Source organism: Phyllostomus hastatus, unplaced genomic scaffold, assembly GCF_019186645.2.
Source record: "Phyllostomus hastatus isolate PE091 unplaced genomic scaffold, TTU_PhHast_1.1 phas_scaffold_78, whole genome shotgun sequence".
Classification (NCBI taxonomy): domain Eukaryota; kingdom Metazoa; phylum Chordata; class Mammalia; order Chiroptera; family Phyllostomidae; genus Phyllostomus; species Phyllostomus hastatus.
In genome coordinates, this window is record NW_025334041.1 from 67,659,280 (window position 1) to 67,684,847 (window position 25,568).

The following is a 25,568-nucleotide window of genomic DNA, read 5'->3' on the forward strand; positions in this document are numbered from 1 at the left end:
TGGGATGTATAGTTTCTCTTTGTTGACATTTATATTAATTATGAATTTTTACTGTCTACTTTTAAAAGATATTTAAGGATATGCAGATATGCTCAGAGTTACATCCAACAGAGAGACAAGGGCCATGTACAAAAAGGTCTGCAGACAGGAGCCAAAGTGATTGACCCTGATTAGGTATTTGTGGGTGCTGAGGGAGAGAGGAGTTTTGTTTTTTCAACTTTGTGAAAGTCAGGGGGCATGGCTACCCAATGTTCACCATGAGTTTCAAAACTGCCATATTTGTTCTGCTAATTACTTGTTTTCAAAAGGCTCATTTTGTCCAGTTCTTCATGACGTCTCCCGTATGTTAGAGGAGTCTGGAAAATGTGTTAACACATAACTCTTGATTTCATATAAACCGAATCCATGTATCTGCTCTAAGAAGTGAAGAGTTTGGGAGTCCTGGCCATTATGTTAGGGAGTCATACTCACAAAAATTAAATACAACAATTAATTGGATGAGGCAAATTTAAAAATATAGTATGTTTTTAGTTTAGTTCATTTGCCCAATCATTTAAGGGCCTTATTTATTTAAGATATATTGGCTATCCACTGAGAAAGGCCAATACAAAAATCCATATTGATGTATTAATGAGGGTAGACAGTATGAAACAAAGATGTAATAAATAAACCAAAAAACAGATTTTAAAGGTTCTTTCCCTATTTCAGATAATAAAGTTTTCCCAAATGTTTGAAGCTTTGAAAAGTAAGAGAAATGAATGACTTAAAATCATAATTTCATTACTTCACTAATTTGACCCATGTATAGCAAACTCCTATTGGTCTAGGATTCAAATATTAAGACCCTCAGAAGGGAAAAGGAAACAAGAAACATATTTCATTTTACACACTCAAATTCTACTTGCCAAAAACTCCATAGCAAATAGGAAACTAGACAATTTGGATCAAACTTCCTGCAGAGAAAAGAGGAAAGCTACACAAAACATTTTTAAGAAATGTATGACTTCCAGTCAAGATGGAGGCATAGATAAACATGGCTCACCTCACACAACCACAGCAAAAATTACAACTAAACTAAAAAAGCAACTATCACTTAAACCATCAGAAAATCGAGCTGTATGGAAGTCCGACAACAAAGAAATTAAAGAAGTGACATTCATTTTAATGGGTAGGAGGGCAGAGATGCAGAGATTTGGAATGGGCGAATCCCACACCCATGTGTGGTGAATAAAAATCAGGAGGGATTATCTAGGGAGGGGTACCTCAGGAGTGAGGGATCCCAGCCCCACACCAGACCACCCAGCCCAGGGTTCCAGTGCCAGAAGGTAAGTTAAGTCCCCATAACTTCTAGCTGTAAAGACCAGTGGGGGTTGGGGTGGCTATTATTATATTATTATACTATTATTATTATTATGTGGGATTCTCAGGAGTCGCTGCTTAAAGGGCCTGCAACAGACTTAGGATTTACACAGACACATTCCCTCTGGGCTCCAGCACTAGACAGCAGATTAAAGGGCACCATTGGTATAAAGGGAGAAGTTGAAGTGTCTGGCATCAGGGCAAGTAGCAGGGGACAGCTTCCTCCTGGAGAAAAACCCAGAGCCCAGGCAGCAACCATTATTCCTATTCTGAGGCCTTACCCCACACAAAGCCACAGAGCAGCAGCACCATATCTGAGACTTCACAACCTGGTTCATACAGGTTACCACATGATGATAACTACCTAAGGCTCTGCCCCATCCAACTTATGGGAATGCCTTTCTACACTAGGCCACACTACTGAGACAGGGAGTCAAAGCAGCTCTACCTATACATAGAAACAAACACAGGGAAGCTGCCAAAATGAGAAGACAAAACATATGGTCCAAATGAAAGAAGGGAATAAAACTACTTTTCTGGAGATCTGAAATAAAATGGAGATGAGCAATCTATCAGATGCAGAGTTCAAAACACCGTGCTCAAGGAACTCATTGGGTACTTCAGCAGCATAAAAAAGACTCAGACAGAAATGAAAGGGACACTAAGTGAAATAAAGAAAAATTTACAGGGAACCAACATTGGAGTGGATGAAGTCGAGAATCAAATCAATGATTTGGAACATAAGGGAGAAATAAACATTCAATCAGAAGAGTGAAAAGAAAAAAAGAATTAAAAAACAAAACAAAACAAGACAGTCTAAGGAGTCTCTGGGACAACTTCAGGCATACCAACATTTGAATCACAGGGGTGCTAGAACAAGAAAAGAGCAAGAAATTGAAAATTTATTTGAAAAAATGACAGAAAACTTCCCTACCTTGGTGAAGGGAATAGACAAACAAGTCCAGGAAGCACAGAGAGTCCCAAACAAGATGGACTGAAAGAGGACCACATGAAGACACACCATAATTAAAATGTCAAAAGTTAAAGTTAAAGAGAGAATCTTATAAGCAGCAAGGGAAAAGCAAAGAATTAGGTACAAAGGAGTTAAAATAAGACTGTCAGCTGATTTCTCAAAAGAAACTTTGCAGGCTAGAAGGGACTGGCAAGAAGTATTCAAAGTCAAGAGAGGCAAGGACCTACAACCTAGATTACTCTATTCAGCAAAGCTATCATTTAGAATGAAAGGGCAGATAAAGTGCCTCCCAGATAAGGTCAAGTAAAAAGAGTTCATCCTCACCAAGCTATTATTATACAAAATGTTAAAGGGACTTATTTAAGAAAAAGAAGATCAAAACTATGAACATTAAAATGTCAATAAAGTCGTAACTATCAACAACTGAATCTAAAACACAAACTAAGCAAACAAGCAGAACAGAAACAGAGTCATAGTTATGGAGATCATTTGGAGGCTTATCAATTGGGAGGGGGTAGGGGGAGACTGGGGGAAAAGGTGCAAGGATTGAGAAGTACAATTTGGTAAGTACAGAATAGACGGGGATGTTAAGAAATGGAAGGAAATGGAGAAGCCAAAGAACTTATATACATGATCCATGGATATGAACTAAGGTGAGGAATTGCTAGAGGGAATGGGGTACCAGGTGGAGGGGGGGCAAAGGGGGAAAATTGGAACTGTACTAGCATAATCAATAAAATATATTAAAAATAAATAAATTGCCATTAATCTTGTATATGCTAGAAATTCAGTAAGTTCTTGTTGAATAAAGAAAATAAATTTATATATAAAGCATGATAGCAACAGTCATATGTCCCAAATATAGTATACCCCAATATATCAATATTCAAAACTCTACTTTGCATATTTAATCTTATCCACTTTTTATTTCTCATATTTTAAAAGTTTTCCAAAAATTCACAGTAGAATCCTGTGTTTACTAGAGAGCAACATGATAGACACTCCCTCCTCATAAAGTTGCATGTACAAGATTAGCAAATGATACACACTTTTGGGGCTGACAAGAATGAAACAACAGGTAATTAAGTATAAATCATTTAAAGGGTTCTAAAGACTACAGTGTTTCCCTGGTAGTGTGAAATCACAAAGTAGCTAACATAAAACTCTATTCTTTGAAACTGGTATGCCATAAATAAAGACTTATGTTTCTGCTAACTAGTAATGATCTCTGAAAAAAGGGGCTTTGCCAATGCCTCTGAAGCCAAATCCAGGGGAAAAGTTCCCTAGTCTAGATGACTGATTTGCTTCTTCAAATAGCACCCTCCCTAGCATGGAGGAAGGCAGTAAGTCATACTATCACAGCTTTACAGAATTAGTCCTCAGAAATAAAACTGTGTTCTGATCCTCTCCATTCCCCACAAGCTTTTGAATTATAATGTGCCATCTCAACTAACCCCACAAACTAAGAGAATTGGACAAGCCATTCAATTACCAAGCCAGACTTGTAAATAAAAATTGCCTTCTTGTTTTCAGATAAAATTCTTACAGGCTGGCTTTCCAATCTAGTTCCACAGTGCTTGATGGCCTTGACGAAAGTGATAAAACATTTCTGAAACTGTAATGCACAACCTAAAATAACTTTCTAACTTCTTATTCAGCAGCATTATTATAGAAGCCAACTACAGGGTTTTATTAGTTAAAAAAATAGATGATGAATAAATTCATGTATGCAAAAGTACCCTTATCCTTACCACTTAGGGTAAGTCCTCAATTAACATTAGCAACTGGTATACTAATATTATCCTAATGCTGGATCACAGAGTAGAAATCCATCGAGATCACATCATGTGGAAACCCTCTGAAGTACAGTACCAAACATCATTCTTTTAAATTAAATTTGCCGTGGTCTACAACTTAACGGAAAGATTAATAAATTTAGTAACACAAGACCTAGATGGGCTCTAATCCCAGTTCTACCCCTGCCTAGCTATACGATTTGGGGTGAATCCAACACTGAGGCACTCATCTTGGTTACACTGATAAGCCCTGAAAAGAATCCCTACGGGGCCATGAACTGATTGTAGGATAGATGTGGTTAGAGAACCACTTCAATTTTGTCAGCCCTGCTTTTTAAGTTTTAGATTAATTGTGGTCTGAATAAGATTCTTTTTGAAGAAAAACCCAAATTAAAAAAAACTGAAAACTAAAACTAATGAACTAAAAACTACCTCTAAAGACTTCTGGCCCTGTTCTACGTTCCTCTACATGACTCTACAAAAGGGAAATGTTCAATCCTTGAAAGGTGCATTAATTAAACTCATTTATTCATCTCCAAGTAATGAAATTATAAAGACCAACCAAATTAGAAGCTGCCAGTGCAGTCATGACAGGACCCAGTGTCAACATACAATACAAGAGCCAGCCAGGTAAGCCAAGTTTAAAGCAAAGGCACAGGAACTTTATTGCTAATGAGCCCAGGGACCCTGAATACCTACCTGCAATGCAAAAGATTTCCTGACTCTCCCATTCTCTTAATAGGGATGTTCAAAACTCTTTGAATAGCCTCATGAAGGACCTGCTTATTATTAAAAAATTAACAACTGTACTTAAGCATACTTTCCCCTTAACTTTATTTCATCTTTTGCTGGAGTATACCTTTCACTCTGGACTTTCAATGTGCATTTTAAAAGGCTAGTCAAATCCCACTAAAAATAAACATCACTCTGCCTTTTTATTTACTATGATTATTGGTGGACTTTGATATGTACCCAAAGAAAGATGTTAATCACCAGAAGAAATCATTTTCATGCAAAAGTGTTATTTCATCCACTTCCTAAAGAATTAAACATTGTAAGACTCCAAATAGTTCATAACATACCAGCAAAATTCCCACTACACATTCAGACAATACCCCAGTATACATTCATCAGTGTTAATCTGTTGGTTCAATATTTGTAATTCTATAAAGTATACCATTAAGAAATGAAACTGACTTTGAGTGGCTTTTATTCACTCTCATTACTCTAGTTATATGTTACTTAAGAAACAGTTGCTGAGTGAATTGGAATATACAAATGACTATGCAACAAATGAATGAACATATCACAGTGGCATAATTATTCACGAATATGATACAAATGCAAAGAAAGTAGCCTGTGGCCACCAAGTCCATCACTAGGCAAGGTTGAAATAAAACAACTTAACTTTTGGCTACCTTCCACACTACTACATGCAACACCTTTTCCTATTCATTGCTTCTTCCCTTTGCTTAGTTAGCAATTTTTTTCAAAGGTGCTTACTAACAATTAAAGAACTTAGTTACTAACTGGCTTAATAAGGTATGTTTCATCCCAGAAACGTGTATTTAAAAGGGACTTCTCCGGGAACACTCAATGGGGGAAAGCGGAATTTTCACCAAATATTGCTGGAAAAAAAGGATACCCAGATGCAAAAGAATGAAGTTGGACTCTTATCTTACACTGATGGGGGAACTCAAGTTAAAAATATTTAGCTTTGCCTGGCTGGCATAGCTCAGTAGATTGAGTGCGGGCTGGGAACCAAAGTGTCCCAGGTTCGATTCCCAGCCAGGGTACATGCCTGGGTTGCAGGCCATAACCCCCAGCAACCGCACATTGATGTTTCTCTCTCTTTCTCTCTCTCTCTCTCCCTTCCCTTTCTAAAAGTAAATAAATAAAATCTTTAAAAAAAAATATTTAGCTTTGGCTAATAGTTAAAAGGCTCAGTGATTAATGATTAATGCAGGTAGAAAGGAGCTGGAATGCAGGATTGGACCTACCCAGACTCCAGGAGGCCTGCATCCAATTCAACTTTTGTGTTCCAGGAGGATTGCAAGTGATGAAGATGGTATCTGAGCCATTGTGCTTCAGGGAGAGAATGTCCTGACACACAAAAAGAATATAAAGAGGGGGAAGTTCTGGCCAAGATGGAGGCATAGGTACATACACACTTCACTTCCTTGCACAACCCAAAGGGTAAAAACCAATTTAAACACAAAAAACAACCAGAACTTCCAGAAAATCAAACTGAAGACCAACAACCAAGGAGTTAAAGAAACATTCATCCAGACTGGTAGGAGGAGCAGAGCCTGGCAGCTGGGGCAGAGAGGGCACACAACAAGGCTGCAGCTGGCAGTCAGGAGTGTACAAGGCAGTGGCTGGCAGGCCAGAATATCCTACATTCAAGCGTGGAAAAGCCAGGAGAACAACTGGGGAGTGAGACACCACGCAATCCAGAGTTCCAACCTGGGAAACTAAAGCCCCAAAACCCCTAACTGTAAAAACCTGTGGGGGTTGCGGGGGGGAGACTCCCAGTCTCACAGGAGAGTCCGTTGGAGAGGCCCACAGGATTCTATAACACACACAAGACCACCCACCTGGGAATCAGCAACTGAAAGGGCACACCTGCTTGTGGAAAAGTGGGGCGAGAGCCAAGTAGGCAGCAAGCAATATTGTTTCCTCTCTGTCCCCTGCCCCACATAGAGTGCTACAACCCCACCCTGATGAATGCCTAAGGCTCCACCCCTTACAACATAACAAGTGTGCCAAGACAAATGAATATGGCCCAAATGAAAGAACAAATTAAAACTACTGAGAAAGAACTAGTAAGTGATGAGGAGTAGACAATCTATCAAATGCAGAGTTCAAAACACTGGTAACCAGGATGCTCACAGAAATTATTGAGTATGGTCATAAAATAAAGGCAGAAATGAAGGCCATACAAAGTAAAATAAAAAACATACAGGGAAACAACAGTGAAGGGAAGGAAACCAGGATTCAAATCAATAATTTGGAACAAAAGGAATAAACAAATATCCAACTGGAACAGAATGAAAAAACAAGGATTCAAAAAAAAAAAACAAATAAGGAAGCTTAGGAACCTACAGGAAAACTCTAAAATATTCCAAGATCCAAATCATAAAGGTGCCAGAAGAGAAAAGTAAGAACAAGAAATTGAAAACTCATTTGGAAAAATAATGAAGGAAAACTCCCCCAATCTGAAGGAACTAGACATGCAAGACCAGGATGCTCAGAGTCCCAAAGAAGTTGGATCCAAGAAGAAACACACCAAGGCAGATCATCATTACATTACCCAAGATGAAAGATAAGGAAAGAATCTTAAAAGCAGCAAGAGAAAAGGAGATAGTTACCTACAAAGGAGTTCCCATAAGACTATCAGCTGATTTCTCAAAAGAAACCTTACAGGCAAGAAGGGGTTGGAAAGTACTCCAAGTCATGAAAGGCAAGGACCTACATCCAAGATTACTCTATCCAGCAAAGCTATCATTTAGAATGGAAGGGCAGATAAAGTGCTTCTTGTATAAGGTAAAGTTCAAGGAATTCATCATAACCAAGCCCTTATAATATGAAATGTTAAAGGGACTTATTTAAGAAAAAGAAGATCAAAACTATGAAAAGTGACAATAAGCTCACAACTATCAACAACTGAACCTAAAAAAAATAACAAAAACAAAATCAATCTAAGCAAACAACTAGAACAGGAACAGAATCACAGAAAAGGACATCACATGCAGCAGCATTATTGTAGAAGCCAACTACAGGATTTTATTAGTTAAAAAAATGGATGAAGAATAAATTCATGTATGCAAAAGTACCCTTATCCTTACCACCTAGGGTATATCCTCAATAAACATTAGCACCACATGGAGGGATATGAGTGGAGAGGGGGAGAATAGGGGAAAAGGTACAGGGAATAAGTAGCTTAAATGGTAGATACAAAATAGGCAGAGGAAGGTTAAGAATACTACGGGAAATGGAGAAGCCAAAGAATTTATATGTATGACCTATGCACGTGAACTAGTGGGGGGTGGGGGAGAATGTTGGTGGGAGGAGGGATGCAGGACAGAGGGGAATAAAGGGGAGAAAAATGGGACAACTGTAATAGCATAATCAATAAAATATACTTTATAAAAAGAGAAAACTAGGAAACAAAAGCTATCAAACAGTGGTGAGGAAGTAAAGAAACTGAAATCCTTGCACACTGCTGGTGGGAATGTCAAATGGTATAGCCACTATGGGAATCAACATGACAATTCCTTTAAAAACTAAAAAGAGAATTACCATCCAGCAATTCAATTCCATTTCTGGGTATATACCCAAAAGAATTGAAAACAGAGTCTAGAAGAGATATTTGTATACCCATGTTTACATCAGCATTATTCAGAACAACCAAAAGAAACCCAAGTGTCCAGTGATGGATGAATGGACAAGCAAAATGTGGTAGATACATACAGTGGTATATTTTCAGCCTTAAAAAACAAAATTCTGATAGATCCTACAACAATGTCCTCTTCCTTGAGGGCATTATGCTAGGTGAAGTAAGTCAGCCACAAGAAGATAAATATTATATGATTCTACTTACATGACGTATCTAGAGTAAATTCAGAAACAGAAGGTACAATGGTGGCTGCCAGGGGATGGGGGAGGGGGGAATAAAGAGGTGTTTAATGGGTACAGTGTTTCAGTTTCGCAAGATGAAAAAATTCTTGGGATTGGTTGCACAAGGTGAATAAACTACTGAAATGTATGCTTAAAAATGGTTAAAATGGTGTATTTTATGTTTATACACATTTTACCACAATTAAAAAATTAAAAATGAAACATTTTTATAAAGAAGTAAAGAAAATAAACAAAAAGACTTTTGACACTGGGAACACTGCAGGTAGCACAGTGACTAGTAAAGCTACAGGGAAGGGATAATTGAGATGTTCAGTTGGGAGTACAAAGCTGGGTGAGAGACTACTGTTCTAAGAAATCTGTGTATGGGATATTTTTTTCTTGGAGAGGAGGGCAGTAGGAGGCAGTTTGCAGAACTAATGTATTAGGACCACATATTGTCCTTATAAGTGACTGAGTAAGTGAAACACTGGTACATAGTAGCAAACAAGGTTTGACAATGTCTGCTCCAAAGTGCTCTTCAATGAATATGGCTTTAACAGCAGATAAACAGCTTTTATATAACACTTAGATACAAAAATACAGACACCATCATTGTCTAGGGCTCAAGTTCTCAGACTGCTGAAGTTAAAAGGGCACATCAAACATTCTTAAATTTTATAACCCAGGGAAGCAGAACCTTCTTGCGGCCCCATCCCACACACTGACTTTGAAGAGACCCTCACCAAGCTATTTAAAACAAAAACATCAGACACGTAGGTGAAAAATAGCCCTTGTAACAGTTTCCAAGAGGCCCAACTACTGGCTCTAGTCTTGAGCATATACATCCTAAACTGTGCATGTATTATCCTAAATAACTGTGTATTTTGTGTATTTAAAATACTTGTTAACCTGGTCTCTTCACCTTCAGAGTACTAACACACTTTCCCATTACCATTTCTTTCCTGCTTCAATATAACAATTCCTGTACTATATGAGGTACCATCTTGATCAATACCAAATAAACATAGCATTTTAATCCACCAAATAAAAATAGCTATATATAAGGCTCTCTAAACAAGAAATTATCGGGTTGGATTCATGAGCCTTTGCTAGATGTGAATTTGGTCCTTTTACCTTTCCTTGAGACAGTCTTGGTATTATCTTTGCAATTACTGATTTGTGTTTATATACTACTTTATAATGCTACCAGTATTCAGCCATGCTAGGTGTTCATCTTCAAAGTTTTCCCTACTCGAATTAAAAAAGCATGTTTATTGTAGAAAACTAAGAAAATATAGGAAATGGAAAAGGGAAGGGGAAAAATACCCACAGTCACACCATCTTTTAAGAATTTCATCTGCTGACTGACACTTTATAATATCCTGCCTTTCAGTATTCCTTGAATTTTAAAATTTAAAATGTTTAAACTTAAAGACACCAATAGTAATATATTTCCATAGTGCTTTTATTTTTCAAAGGGGTTTTTACATCTATTTATCTTTACAACACACCCATGTTTATTTTGCATTGCCTTCTAGGGTAAAATATTTGATGAACTGACTGCTCATTTATGGCACAAAAATCACACATCTTTTACAAAATTATGTCTCCAAATATTCAAGGAATAAATTAACAATGCTATCAATATAATAAACTGCTAAAAAGTGAGTAAGAACACACTTATTTAACTGAACTAGCCTAATACAATTCAACAAAACAGATGCTTTACTGGGGAACCTGGCACTTGTTTGGGTGAGTCACACTGGCTGCCATATATGTGACAGAAGGACTAAGGGAGAAAATAATGCCTTACAAAGAGGTTCCATCCAGTCCCCCAGCTAGTAGTCCATATTTATAAAAGTAGAGATCCAAAGACGACCAACTTTGTTATTAACTGGTTCTCTAACCTTAAGCAAATTACAAGCTGTCAGATGTTAGTTCTTTAATTTATGGCTAGAATTGGGACAAATTCTAGTCTCTTACAGTTTTAGAAATGTTTATGATTCTACACTTCTGGCTATTTACAAAAAGACTTTTAAAATGAAGTTTACATATTATGCAACTTGACACTTCCAGAAAAAAACCAAGATGTACCTAAACAGATATGTGGCTGTAAACTTATTAACCTTATTCAGAGAGGTCTAGCCTTTGCCCTTCATTGCTGGGAGGTGATCTCTAAAGCCCCTGGAATGTCCTGCCTGATAAACCTCTTTGTTTACCAAGCTCATGGTCACTCAAATATTTAGCTGAACACAGTGATTTGTGGTGGAGGCTTCTAGCCATGCACAGTCAACCTCCTGAGGGAATGCAGACTCATTTGGCTGCAGTCAACCACATGAACAGTAAACTATTATCTATATGACCAAACTCCAATAAAAACTCTGGCCACTAAGCCTTGAGTAAACTTCCCTGGTTGGCAAATACATCCTGACACTTGTCATTGCCAGAAGTTAGCACTGTAGCAGACTCTAATGGGAGAGGACAACTCAAGTGCCACACATGGAACTCCCCTGTGTGCCCCATGCACCCTTTCCCTTAGCTTGTTTTACTCTTTATCCTTTTAATGTAAATCATAATTATGAGTATAACAGCTTTCAGTTCTGAGTTCTTCTACTTATAATCACTGAACTTGAGGGAGGTCTTGGGGATACCCAAACTGGCAGGTGGTATCAAAAACAAGGATGGTCTTGGAATTCCCAAACAACAGGGTGGCAGAATGACAACTGTCCTTGAGCATTCATTCTCCCTTTAATAATAAAACACCTTTCCCACCCCTCTTAGTAGGAAGCAGGGTTGCCAATTAGAGACTACATTTCTTAGGCTCTTTTAAAAAATCAGGAGCCCTGACTGGTGTGACTTAGTGGGCTAGGCACTGTCCCACAGACCAGAAGATCAGCAGTTTGATTCCCAGTCAGGGCAGATGCCTGGGTTGTGGGCCAGGTCCCTGGTTGGGGGTGTGCAAGAGGCAACGGATAGATGTTTCTCTCACACACTGATGTTCCTCTCCCTCTCTTTCTCCCTCCTTTCCCTTCTCTCTAAAAATAAATTTTAAAAAACCTTTAAAAAACCAGGAATGGTAATGAGCAGAGTAATCTATACAGAAAAATATGGAAAATCTCTTCCATATTATTTTTATTCTCACCTAAGGAGATTTTTTTCATTGCTTTTTTGAGAGAGAAAAAGGGAGAAACAGAAATATCGATGTGAGAGAGCAGCATTAATTGGCTGCCTCCTGCACACACCGGACCCAGGATCATGTACTCTCCGACTGGGGATCACAACTCAGGTACGTGCCCTGATGAGGAATCGAATCTGGATCCTTTTGGTTATGGAACAATGCTCCAACCAATTAAGCCATACCAGCAAGGACCTGTTCCATGTCTTAAAGCTGTTCACTTCTTTTTCTGGACAGCAGCTGTGAGGTAATTTGGCTTCAACTGTGAGAATGAAAACAATACCTTAGGCGATGCCAAAGCAAACAGAAGGAACCTTGAACCTAAAAGACTTTAAAAAAAAAAAAAAAAAAGCAGCTGACCCATTGTGGACTGCTTGCCTACTATTACAAGAGAAAAACTTTGTTATTGCTTGCATCTTTCTTCTGAAGTTTCTGTTTATAGAAGCTTAGCTTGTACCCTAAAGAATCTAAGTACATTTCAGCATTTTAATGTTATGATTTAAAGTCAATATTTAAATAAATTACAGATATAAAAAGAGAGACAAACACTAAGGTGTATAAGATATAATTGGAATTGATTTATTAAAACTGAAAATGCATAACAAATATTTTTAATGTCCCAATTTGAGGTGATCCTATTAAAGGGAAAGTTTCTATCCCAAACAATTCACTATAAAAAATAATTTTCTCTCTTCATTCATAACAACAAAGTTACTAAAAGCTGATCAACTTAACAAAATCAGTCATTTGAATACAAGTTGAAGGAAGTGTTCTAATAATTTTTTTCCTTATAGTTACAGATTTCCACAGAAGGGAAGGGGAAAAAACAGATACTGTTTTTAATAAAGTACAAAGAACTGCCTTCTCTGGTTTTCTAGATAGCAGCAAAATTAATTGGTCTCTAAACACCTTCCCTCAATTTTCCTGATTTCCTAACCTCTAATCTATGTGGCCCAAGAGCTTATCAAAACATTTCCACTAGGGTGTTCCACATGTACCTCTAAATCAGCATGTCCAAAACTAGGGATCATTACAAAGGAAAACAAAAGGGAGAAGGCATGATTAAAACAAAACAAAATAAAACACCAACCAAGAATCCAGAATGAGGAGTAAAAAGCCAGTATCTTCACTAAGGAGGAATGGTATATTCTCACAGGAAAGCCAAATGATTATTGGTAGAAAAGTCTGGAGTGGCAGTAAATCAAGGATTCCAAAGGCCACTGTAGAAGCTTAGTAATAGGAACAGCACTTAGCTGGAGAATAAAGTTGATATCCAAGAAGAGGGGACTGTGTCCTGAGCAGTGGTTTTCATATTGAGCAGACATCATAATCTGCTCAAGACGCAGACTGCTAGGCCCCAACCCCAAAGCTTCTTATCCAGTTAGGTCTGAATGGGGCCAGAAATCTGCATTTCTGCAAAGTTCCCAGGAAATGCTGATGATGCTGGTCTGAAGCACATACTTTGAGAACCACTGATCTTGCCTGTAGTGTATCTAGAGTGGTGAGAGAACAGAGACAAATATAGAAATTCACAGGTAATGTGACAGAGTATATAAATATTGGGTTGGCCAAAAGCCCATATGGTTTTTTCCATAAAATAAAAGACACATTTTTCATTTTCACCAATACTTGTTTTGCTTCGGATATTTTAAGTATGTTGGCTGTCTCCCACGTGGTATAATGTTGATTGTTATCAATTAATGTCTTGATTTAACATCACTACAATGTGCGCGAAGTAGAAACTCACAACTCAAAAGCTGAAGAGTTTTTATTAGATTACAGATGATAAGCTATCTCCTCTTCTGACTTTCATTCCCTCTCCTTGCCCCAATTACATGTCTGACCTAAAAGTTTATTCCATAATCACTGAGCATTTACTATAATTTGCAGTTTTCAGGTCAGCTAAGTATAAACCACAATACAAAGTTGTCTATAAGAGAAAACAAAGTTAACTATTGCATAAAACTATAATATAGGAGAGCCTACACCAGAGGTTCCTGACAACACACATAGAACATGCACAGAGAAAAAAGCAATGAACCTCATGTTAAAAAAGACATCCAAGAAGGCTTCTCTGAAGAGGTACACCTCACCTGAGAACAATGACTAGGATTTAAATAAGTAGGAGGGGATGAGAGGAGGATTTCAGGACCACAGAAAATTCATGATCAAAAACTGGCTGGGATTCAGGAGTCAAGGCCAGTAGGGGCAGATGAACTAATAAGGTAGCTGAGGAACTATAATAGAAGGCCCTGAATATCCTACTAAAAAGTCTGAACAAAACTTTGTAAAAAGTTAGGAAAGGAAGTGTACCTATGTAGGTGTAAATTATGGGGAATGGGGCTGGTAGCAGAGACAGAAAGGTCTGACTCCTGAGCTAATAATCTACACTAAGATCTCTATGTCTGCCTTAGCAAAAGTCCTCACCCTGTGTATTCTATCCACACATGCCTTAGATTTTTGAAATTATAAGGTAAACTGGCACATACAATGGCATAACCAAAAACAAATCCCTCTATAGAACTGCAATTCAAAAACATGGTCAAATTCACTCCTTTCTGTATCTGCTATCAGTTTCATCTTTAACAAACCTCTCTTCTCACAAATCCTTGTATTAAATGTAATTGCTATTGTAAACAGGAAGCAGGAGGATCTTACACTGAGCATGCCAAAAGCTAAGAAGATAACTGGATAGAAAAAGCCCTCTCCTCCCTATCCCTTTTAGAACCACAGGCTTAAACAGGAAGTGAGTGGGGATGGTCTTTGAGACAGGAGTCCACTATTCTCCAAGGTCTGGCAACTGAATAAACCTCTTTCGTTTTGCACCAGCACCTGTCTCACAAGTTTGGTTTTTGTTGCGACAGGCAGCTGAACCTGTGTTTCAGTTACATAACTGCAAGTGAAAATAAAGGGAGTAGAACGTTTAAGAAACTGCCATTCTTTTACTTTTTGGCCTTGTTTCCCTTCCTTCATGCCAAGGCCCACCTACCATTCATAAAAACAACAACAAAACCCCACTACTTTTTAAGATAGTATGACACGCTAAAGAGATGCTACATTGTTAGAAAGACACAAGAACTAGAAGTCTTATTCAATGTACAGTTTATTTGGCACTAGATATCTTAAAACACAGGCGGCAAACACAAGGCCCACAGGCTGAATCCAGCCCCCCAACCTTGTTTTATCTGGCCTAGCATCTTGTTTCTACCCGGCAGCACTGCCGAGCTCCTTGCTCCTAGTTAAGGAGTAGTTACATGTACACAGTCCTAAAATTACATTCAGCCCTTTGAAGGCAACTGCGAGGCTGATGGGGCCCCTGGTGAAAATGAGTCTGACACCCCATGCCTTAAAACTAATAGATTATATTTCTGAGAAACATGCAGTGAGTTCCAAGTGATTGCAATATAACTTTCCAGTGAATTAGAAATTGGGCATAAGCAACATGCAAGAGAACATTCACCTGTTCCTACAACACTGTAAACAGATAGTAACTTCAACTCAGAGGTGAAAATTCAAAAGGACAATTAGTTGGGCAAATAAGTTACTAAAATATTTTACTATTCTAAAAACAAATACTTTGTAGTTACCTCTACCTCACCAACAAAAATCTCACTTCATGGGTTCCTTTCACTTAATAGTAACAGTAATGAGTAATAACCTAAACCTAAAATTAAAAATTCAAAAACTACTAAGAATCAAACTTTTCACAGCTTGAATTACTGAGCTTTTAAAATACTAAAAAGTATGTAGTTTACAACTCTGCATACAACACAATTTATATAAATAAAACACCTGGCTTACACAAACATCAACCCACATTTTAAATATCCTTGAATCAATTAAAAAGAAAACTTCAACAGAAGTCAATCTTTCCATATACATATGAGGAGGGACCCCCCCAAAAACGACTGGAACTACCATCTGAGGGCAGGCCCCATTAGTACAAGCTTCTCCCACTAGGTGAGTGTTCTAGGTACCCATCTGTAGCAGTGTACCCAGTGGCACTGTTATGAGAGGCTGCATTTGGCTTCAGTGAATTCCTTCTTTGAAGATTCTTTCAACGGGTTTGCCCATTTCATGATGGGTAATTTACAAGCACACCTGCTGGCACCACTCTAAGTGTTCAGCAGTTTTTGACCAAAAACCAACATGACCCACTTCCATCCCCCTACCCCACCTCCCAATTCACCTGATCTCACCCTGAGCAACTCTTTTTTTGTTTCCCCAGATGAGAGAAGTCCTCAAAGGGAAATGTTTTGCCAATGTGGAAGAGGTGAAACCAAAACAGCAGATGTACTAAAAGACATCAAAATCAATGAATTCAAAAACTGTTTTGAGCAGTGGAACAAACATCTCAACAGGTATATTGCATTGAGTAGAGAGTACTTTCAAGGTAACAAATTAGAACATATAATAATACACAATGTTTTATAAATAAATTACAGGTTTTTTGGATCCCCCCTCATATATTTAAATGTAACTGGTTCCAGTGTTTAGTATAGTGGAGATCTCTAGGCTATTTTAGAGATACGTTCTAGTTTCAACTGTCACAAACTGGCCAAATGTCTATTTTTACTTCAGTTACTGTGGTATAACAAAAAATTTGGTTGGCCATTGTCCGTTTCCTAGGTGAGAGGGAGACTCTAAACATCTGGAATTTCATAACTGATAAGAGTGTTTCTGTTAACTACAGTGGGTCCCTGAGACCATATCTGTTATACTAATAGGTGATTCCCAATGCACACCCAATTTCAGGATAGGGTGGGCCATGCTAGAAAGGCCAACCATGTAATGAGGATTGGGACTTTGAGTCATAAAGCAGCCTGACCTTCTGGGAAGAGGAGGGGAGATGGAGGCTGAATTCAACTGTATGGCCAATGATTTCAATCATGTCTATGTAATAAAATCCCAATAAAAACTCTAGACACTAAGACTTGAATGAGCTTTCCTGGTTTGCAATCGTATATTGATGTGGCAGGAGGATGACATCCTGAGGACATGGAAACTTCACTTATGAGACCCTCCCAGGCTTTTCTCTATGTATCTCTTGATTTGGCAGGTCCAGATTTGTATCCTTTACAATAAAACAATAACTACATGCACAACTCTTTTTGATTTCTGTGAGTCATTCTAACAAATTATGAAACCTGAGGTGGTAAAGAGAACTTCCAAATTTGTAGCCAGTTGATCAGAAGTACAGGTGGCCTGGAAGCCCTAGTGCAGCAGCTGCTATCTGAGGTGAGAAAAGAGGCTTGTGGACTGTACCCTTAACTTGTGATGTCTGCCCTAATTCTGGGTAGTTGGTACCAGAATGACAGGGCAACTATGAAACAGGATATATACTGTCTTACCTCTCTTCTAAGGATTCTTATGGGAATAAATGAGAAAAAATAAAATGAAACCACTTTTTTTAAATTTGTGTATTTTTTTCTTTTTTCTTATTGTTCAAGTACAGTAGTCTCCCTTCCCCCCACAACACTCCCCACCACCTCAGCCATCCTCACCTCCCATCCTCGATCCTAACGCCCTTTGGCTCTGTCCATGTGTCCTTTGTACATGTTCCTTGACAAGCCTTCTCCCACTTCCCCCCATTATCCCCTCCCACCCGCCTCTGGTTACTGTCCATTTGTTCTTAATTTCAATGTCTCTGGTTATATTTTGCTGGCTTGTTTGTTTTGTTGATTAGGTTCCACTTATAGGTGAGATCAAACCACATTTTAAGACATAAAGCATTACAAAAAAATAAAGGAATTTTTTTAGTTATGCTTTCAAAAATATTAAAGAAAAACTTTAAATACTTTTAAAATTCAGAATTTCTCATTTCAACTTTTTAAAAGGCTTAAAGAGTCAATAAGTAATCAAGAAATACAACTTTTTAATAGATAAAAATTCAGAATTTTGATAAAAAGCATTTAAAAGAACAAGGAAACCAGCACCCATTTATGATAAAAACTCAGCAAAGTAGAAATAGGAAACATACGTTATGAAAGCCATATATGACAAACCCACAGCCAACAGCATACTTGATGGGCAAAAACTACAAGTGTTTCCCTTAAGAATGCGAACAAGACAGGGATGTCCACTTTCACCACTCTTAATCAACACAGTACTGGAAGTCCTAGCCACAGCAATCAGACAAGAAGATTAGAAGGTATTCAAAACAGAAAGCAAGAATAAAACTGTCATTATTTGCAGATGACATTATGCAGTATATACACGGAGAACTCTAAAGATTCCATCAAAACACTACTACCTGATAAATGAATTCGGTAAAGCAGCAGACACAAAATAAATATCCAGAAATCAGTTGCATTTTTATATACCAATAATGAACTACCAAAAATGGAAACTAGAAAACAATTCCATTCACAAATGCTCAAAAAGAATAACATACCTAGACATAAATTTAACCAAGGATTTAAAAGACCTATACTTGAAAAATTATGACACTGAAGAAAATGAAGAAGATACAAATAAGTGGAAGCATACACTATGTTCATGGATAGAAAGATCATAACAATGTCCATACCACCCAAAGCAATCTATACATTCAACACAATTCCTTTCAAGATATTAGCTGCATACTGCACAAAACCAAAACAAATATTCCAAAACCTTATATTGATCCACAAAAGAACCCAAATAGCAACTGATCTTGAGGCAGAACAAAGGTGCAGGCATCAGGCTACCTGATTTCAAACTATACAGTAATCAAAACAGCATGTAAGCCCTGGCCAGGTAGCTCAGTTGGTTAGTGTCCTCCCAATAGGTCAAAGTTGCAGGTTCAATCTTCAGTCAGGGCACATAACAAGCAACAAATGAATGTATAAATAAGTGGAAGAAAAAAAAAATCAATGTTTTCCTCTCTCTCAAATCAATAAAAAAAGAAAAACTGCATGATACTGGCATAAAAACAGACATACAGACCAATAGGACAGAATAGAGGGCCCAGAAAAAACCCATACTTTTATAGTCACAATTAATATTTCACAACAAAAACGTACAATAGGGTAAAAATAGGCTATTCAACAAATGGTATTGGGAATATTGGACAAAAAGTGCAAAATAAATGAAACTAGACCACCTTACTCCACCGTACACAAAAATAAACTGAAAACGGATTAGAAAGGTAAATGTTAAAACTCGAAACCACACAGTTCCTAATGGAAAATACTGGTAGTAAAATCTCAAGACACTTCTCATAGCAATATTTTTTCTGATATATCTCCTCAGGCAAGAGAAAAAGAAAATCATAAATAAATGGGATTGCATCAAACTAAAAAGTTTTCAACAACAAAATGAAAAGACAACCCACTGAATGGGAGAACATATTTGCCAATGATACATCTGAGAAGGGGTTTTGAAAATTTATAAAGTAATTATAAAACTCAACACCAGAAAAAAAAAATCCAATTTAACAAATGAGCAAAGGACCTGAATAGACACTTCTCCAAAAAGGACATGCAGATGGCCAGCAGGCATATGAATAGATGCTCAATGTCAGTAATCATCAGAGAAATGCAAATTAAAACCACATGGACAAGCAATAAAATAGTTTTTTAAAAAACTCACAATGAGATACCACTTCACACCTAAGTGTTGGCAAGGATGTGGACAAAATGGAACCCTCATGCACTGTTGGTGGAATGTAGATTGGTGCAGCCACTGTGGAAAACTGTATGGATTTAATCTCAAAAAATTAAAAATGGAACTGCCTACCCCTGCTGGGTGGCTCTGCTCGAGGGCTGTCCAGCATCAAAAGGTTCCAAGTTGGATTCCCTGTTAGGGCATATACCCAGGTTGCAAGTATGACACCCAGTCATGGTGTGTACCGGAGGCAACCAATCGATGTTTCTGCCTCACACAGGTCTGTCTCTCTCTACCCCTTCCTCTCTAACAATAATATACGTATCACCCGGTGAAGATTAAAAATAAATAAATACACCTCCCTTCCTTGCTTCCACCCTCCTTCTTGGTTTTGTCCATGTACCCTTTAGAGTAGTTCCTGAAAACCCTTCTCCCTACTGTCCCCCCCCGCTATTGTTAGACTGTTCTTAATTTCAATGACTCTGGTTATATTTTGTTTGCTTTTTTCTTTTGTTGATTATGTTCCAGTTAAAGGTAAGGAAGGGTGGGGAGAAAATATAGACAACTGTGATTGAACAGCAATAAAATAATTTAAATTTTTAAAAAAAGGACACATGCACAAAACCAAGGGGGTGGGTGGAAGCGAGGGAGGTGGGTTTGGCTGGGGTGGCAGGGAGTGGTAGAGGGAAAATGCAGACAACTGTAATGTAGCAATAATAAAGTAATTAAAAAAGAAAAATAAACAAAATGGGTTATATTTAAACAAACAAACAAACAAACATAAGGATTAAAAAAATAGAACTGCTTCATGACCTAGCGATTCCACTTCCAGGAACTTATCCAAAGAAACCCAAAATATAAATTTGAAAGAATATATGCACCCCAACATTTATTGCAGTGTTAATTTACAACAGCCAAGATTTGGAAACAGCCGGAGTGTCCATCAGTAGATCAGTGGTTAAAAAGCTGTGGTAATTTATACAGTGGAATACTACTTGGCCATAAAAAAGAAAATTTTACCCTTTGCAACAGTATGGATGGACCTGGAGAGCATTATGCTAAGTGAAATAAACCAGTTAGACTATTACCATACGATCTCACTCATATGTGAAATCTAATGAACAAAATGGACTAACAAGTGCCCTGACTGGTGTGGTTCAGTGTGTTGGGCATCATCCTACAAACCAAAAGAGGGGCCAGTTCAATTCCAGGTCAGGGCACGTGACTAGGTCACAGACTAGGTCCCCTGTCTAGGGCATGCAAGAAGCAACAATCCATGTTTCTCTCACACATCAATGTTTCTCTCCCTTTCCCACTCTCTAAAAATAAAGAAAAATAAAACTTGAAAAAAAAAAAAAGAACAAGCAAGCAAAATACTGACCCTGAGAGAGCAGACTGACCACTGTTAGGGTGCAGGGTGGTGGACGGATTGAGCAAAAAAGAAAAAAAAGAAAAACTCATAGACAGAGACAACAGTGTAGTGATGCAGTAAGGTGGGTAGAGGGGGGATAAATGGTGATGGACAGAGACTTGACTTGAGGTGATGAACACAGAATACAGTGTACAGATGACATATCGTAGAAGTGTGCACCTGAAACCTAAATAATTCTGTTAACCAGTGTCACCCCAATAAATTCAACAAAAAGGAAAAAAACAAGAGTATCAGTGAAATCACAAAACAAAAATAAATAGAAACAAAAGAACAAAGTATCCAAATCATAATTTCAATTACATAATTCAGACTAGTGCCTAAATGTAAAAATATATTTAAGTCCATTCTTATTAATCTCAAGTGTAGAAATGATGAGAGTTTAGAAAAGGTAAGATTCAGCAATCTTCTAACTAAAACTCAAAAAAAGCTCATTTTAGCCTTGGTTATGATCAGAAATGACTGAAGCCAATAAGCAACATTTCGGTTGCTCAGACACTGAATTCAAATAACAAGTATTCACATCACAACCAACTTTTTTGCCCATCACTATCTAATCTTTTAATTCAAGGATAAAGCCAAGAGAGCAGACTGGTCTTTAAAAGATTTCTCAAACCATCCTATGTTCATAAGGCAACTACCTGCCAATATGAGAAAGCATAATATCTAGCTAAATTACCGAAGACATAAACTTTTCTATTACTTTAAGGTCAATGATTAAAAAACTCAAAATTTTAAACCACAAATTTACAAGAATACATTGCTCATTCTCTACCCTCTTGAAAAGAAGATACTAAGCATACACACTGGTCTGTCCTTAAGTAGCAGCAGGGGCAGTTAATTATTGGAGCAGGAAAAAAATTGTCTTAAGAGTCAAAAACAAAAGTAAACAGGAAAATCCTCTTAGGTTCTAGTCCTATTTCTCCTCCTTATCAGTCAAATGACTCTCTGGGTCTCATTTTCCTCCAGAAAACTGTAAGAGCATGGTCTACAGAATCTGTAACGTTCAGTCTAGCACCAGCATTCTGATTCTATTTGTGTTGAGAAGTCAACTCATAATTCAGATACTCTTCAAAGTTTAAGTTTTGCAACTAGATGCCAAAAATCTTTAAAGCTTATCATACTGCAAAAATGTTCTATCATGTGTCCCTCCTTACTTATTAAAAACAGATAACAGATTTGCTCACATCAGAAGAAACATGTCATTTATTTGTATTCATTAATTTTTATTATTTGCTACTTGAAATTTATTTCAGCCTTAAGCAAATTTAAAGACATTCATGTTTTCTTAAATCTAGTGCAATGCGTCCTATATACAAAACTTTTTCAAATGATGTATTTACAGAGCTGACCTACCATAACAATGCTTTATTTTTAATGACTTTAATAAGAATTAGAAAATGATTTTGCATATCATGAGCCTATTAATAGAATATACAGGCATCCAAGTATAGTAGTAGTTAAAAAAAAAACAAAAAAACCCTAAGCCACAAATGGTGATAAAACTGCCACTAGTTAAGAGGAGCAACACAGATGATGTGATAAAGCATCCTGGCAAGTTTCCAAAAGAAATCGTGTTTTTATGTGCCTCACAGCAAATTGGTTATAACCTTGGGTTAATGGTATCAAATGGAAATAGACTGAAATCTTGGCTTCTTTCTTACCTGTGTGACCTGGCCAAGTAACATCATCTCTCTGTTTCTTTAAAACTGTGCCTGTACTCTCTAGTGGGGGGAGGTCATGGAGCAAAGTCTAATTGGGGGAATAGATTAAACAAGCAGATACTGTATCTTCACCTAGTAATAAATGATATGGAGAAAAAAAGAAAGCAAAATGAAAGAATCAGAAGTGAAGGAACTGGCTTCTTCTATTTTGGAGATCAGGAGATCTGACGTGATGACATCTGAGCAGCAAACAGATATAAAGGTAAGACAACCAGTAGAAAAAGGGGTGGCAGAGGCAAAAGGACAGCAAGTTTAATACCCTAAGGTAGGGAATGGCTTGGTTCGTTCAAGAAACAGCTAAAGGCCCTTGGGGCTGAGGCGAGTGAAGAGTCACTGTTGCTAAGAGGTAAAGTTAGAATTAGCAGCTGCCACACCATATAATGCCCTGAGAGGCTGTGGTAAAGAGGTTTGATTCATTCTACTGAGAAAAAAAATCAAAGATATTAGTAACTTAAATTGTCCAAGGTCACACAGCTAATGGACAGAACCACAATTTAAGTCTACATGTAACTCAAAAGTCCTTGTCTTTCTACTAGAGCAGCTATCAAAGAAAGGACTATCAGATACGTATTACATGTAACCTTCCTAACATCATTAATGACTAGGTTGTTCCAAGTGAGGGCAGGGTTTCTTTCTGTCATGTAGAATCTGAGTTTTGAAGTTGGAGATGGGAAAACGGAGTGGTCTTACATATTCAAATACATTATTCTGAAAACTTTGCTACTTGAGATTTCACAGAAATTAACTCCAAAAAGAATGATTCCCACTTTTTAAGGGGAAAATATCTTAAATATGGGTTGTTTATCATAAAATAGGTGAAAGGTTTTATGACAAAAAAACAGGCTCTGCCCTTGAGACTACAAGACTGATGGAGAAAAACATAATGTGGATGAAAAGAAAATGAAATGTGGCAAATAAATAGCCTAAGAATTGAAGACAGGAGACCCTCATATATGGAGGATTAATGAAATGAACTTTGAGTGAGCTTGAGGAGGCCAACATAGGAGGAAAGGACATGCTAGCTGTATTTGCACCACTTAAGACAAGGTTATGTGGGCAGACAGAGACGCCAAGTTTGGAAAACAGGTAGACGGTGCACCCACAGGATAGGTGGGTTACTGTGACCGCACAGAAGAAAGCAAGGTTAAGGTATGTTCTACCTTTCCTGAAGAGGAAATGGCTACTTCTCCAATACTAATTGGGGAGACCAGAGAGATCAGGCAGACACCACAATTAAGAACTGTTATACGAAGTCTTAAGAGTTACAAAGCCCTTTTACAGAATGCGTTGCTCCACATTATTTTTACCTAAATGATAACCATTTCTATTGTATACGTGACCTGAGAAAACCTGGAAGACAGAAGGAGTAAACTTACACCATCTGCAATTTTTTTAAAATAAGGGAGTCAATTAAAGAGTGATGTATTAAGGTATTTATTTACAAACTGGGTTTAGGTAGTAAGCGTTTTTACTACATAAGAAAATGCCCCGTTCCGCGCATACAGGGCTGACTTAACAGTGAGTGGAAGTGTGAAAGGGACACTTGTATGGAGGTGGAAAAAGGTGCTCTGCATATTAAGGCAACAGGGGCGAGGGAAAAATAAGTGCATAAAAAGCTGTCTTCAGATATTTTGACCCCAATTCCGGGGCCCAATGGGAGAGATGTCTGATGAAGGAATAACAAGGGCGGGGGGGGGGGGGGCACGGCGGCGAGAGGCTGCGGAAAAAACCGCGCTCGGCCACCGCAGACACCCTGCGCCGCTCGTGAACAAGCGACCAAACGCACGCACGAATGAATGGCGCGGCGCTGAATGGCCGGCGAGGCGCCGGCGCAGGAGAGGGAGTTTGCCGCGCGGCCGGAGAGGAACCGAGAGGCTTCCGCGAGAGAAGCGAGGGACTGGGGGCGGCACGGGGGCGCAGAAGGAAGGGCCGCGGCGCCAGTCTTCGCGCGGCGCCTCCGCGAGCCACTGTGTGAGGGGCCGGGCCCGCCGCGCCGTGGCGGAGGGGGAAGGGAGGTCACCGTTACATAACCCGGCGGCCGCGGCGCTAAAGGCGCCCCGGGCCGCCAGGCCGCGAGAGAACCGCCGCGGTGCCCGGCCGATGCACCTTCCCCGCCCCGCCACAACCGTCCGCGCTCCGCAGCTACCGGACGCAGCTGCGGTGCCTCCGGGCTGCGCGTGTCCGGTCCCGCCCTTCCCCCACCCCGCCGCCGGCCATGGGTCGCTCACCTTCCGCGTTGCCCCAGACCACCATGCCCGGCACGGCCGCGTGGTCCAGCCTCGCGGGCCCCGGCGCCCCCACTGCCGCACAGTGCCCACGCCGGGGCCGGGAGAGGAGCCTAGGAGTCACACCAGCGTGCCGCTCCGAGCCACAGTCCACGATCGCCCCACACTCTCAGAGGCAGCCCTGCGCGCAGCGCGGAGGTCCCCGCCCCACCCCCTCGACGGGCGCGCGCGCCACAACCCCGCCCCACTGCCCCTCCTTCGGCCTTATCCCTGGCTCCGCCCCCGCCCCACCCTCTGCGGGCAGCGGCCTCCTCCGCGCGCGCGCAATCGGCAGGCGGATATTCCCGCCTCCTCCGCCCACACCCTCCCGCGCGGCGCACCCGCCCCCTCACGCCTCGCCCAGAGTGGTCCCCAACGAGTGGAGAAGTATCTCAGATCAGGGCTCCAGGCTCCTCGCCCTTCCCAGGCCCCGCCCCCTTTCACGCCTGGGGCCGCCGAGGGCGAGCCGCTGCCGCACGTGACCGTCTCAATGTTGGGGGCGGGGGTAGCGTGGCGCTGCCCGACCTGCATCCCTGACTCAGCGCCTGCAGCTGGCGTAGCCCTTTTGGACTGAAGCTGCTCTTATTCAGCGAGTCTCTGCCTCCACGGCCCGGCTCGGAATGTTCCGGTTCGAGAGAATG

At 39.4% G+C, this 25,568-nt stretch overlaps 1 protein-coding gene across 3 annotated transcripts in view; it reads right to left on the reverse strand.

Annotated features, from left to right (window-relative positions):
• Positions 1–25,102, reverse strand: part of REV1 (REV1 DNA directed polymerase) — a 107,594-nt gene extending 82,492 nt beyond the window's left edge. For all 3 annotated transcript variants that reach the window (XM_045828521.1, XM_045828517.1, XM_045828518.1), the window contains exon 1: positions 24,892–25,102. In XM_045828521.1, the coding sequence (XP_045684477.1) occupies positions 24,892–24,916 (25 nt within the window). In that variant the 5' untranslated portion in view covers positions 24,917–25,102. The remainder of the gene's footprint in view (positions 1–24,891) is intronic.
• Positions 25,103–25,568: the final 466 nt, after the last annotated feature.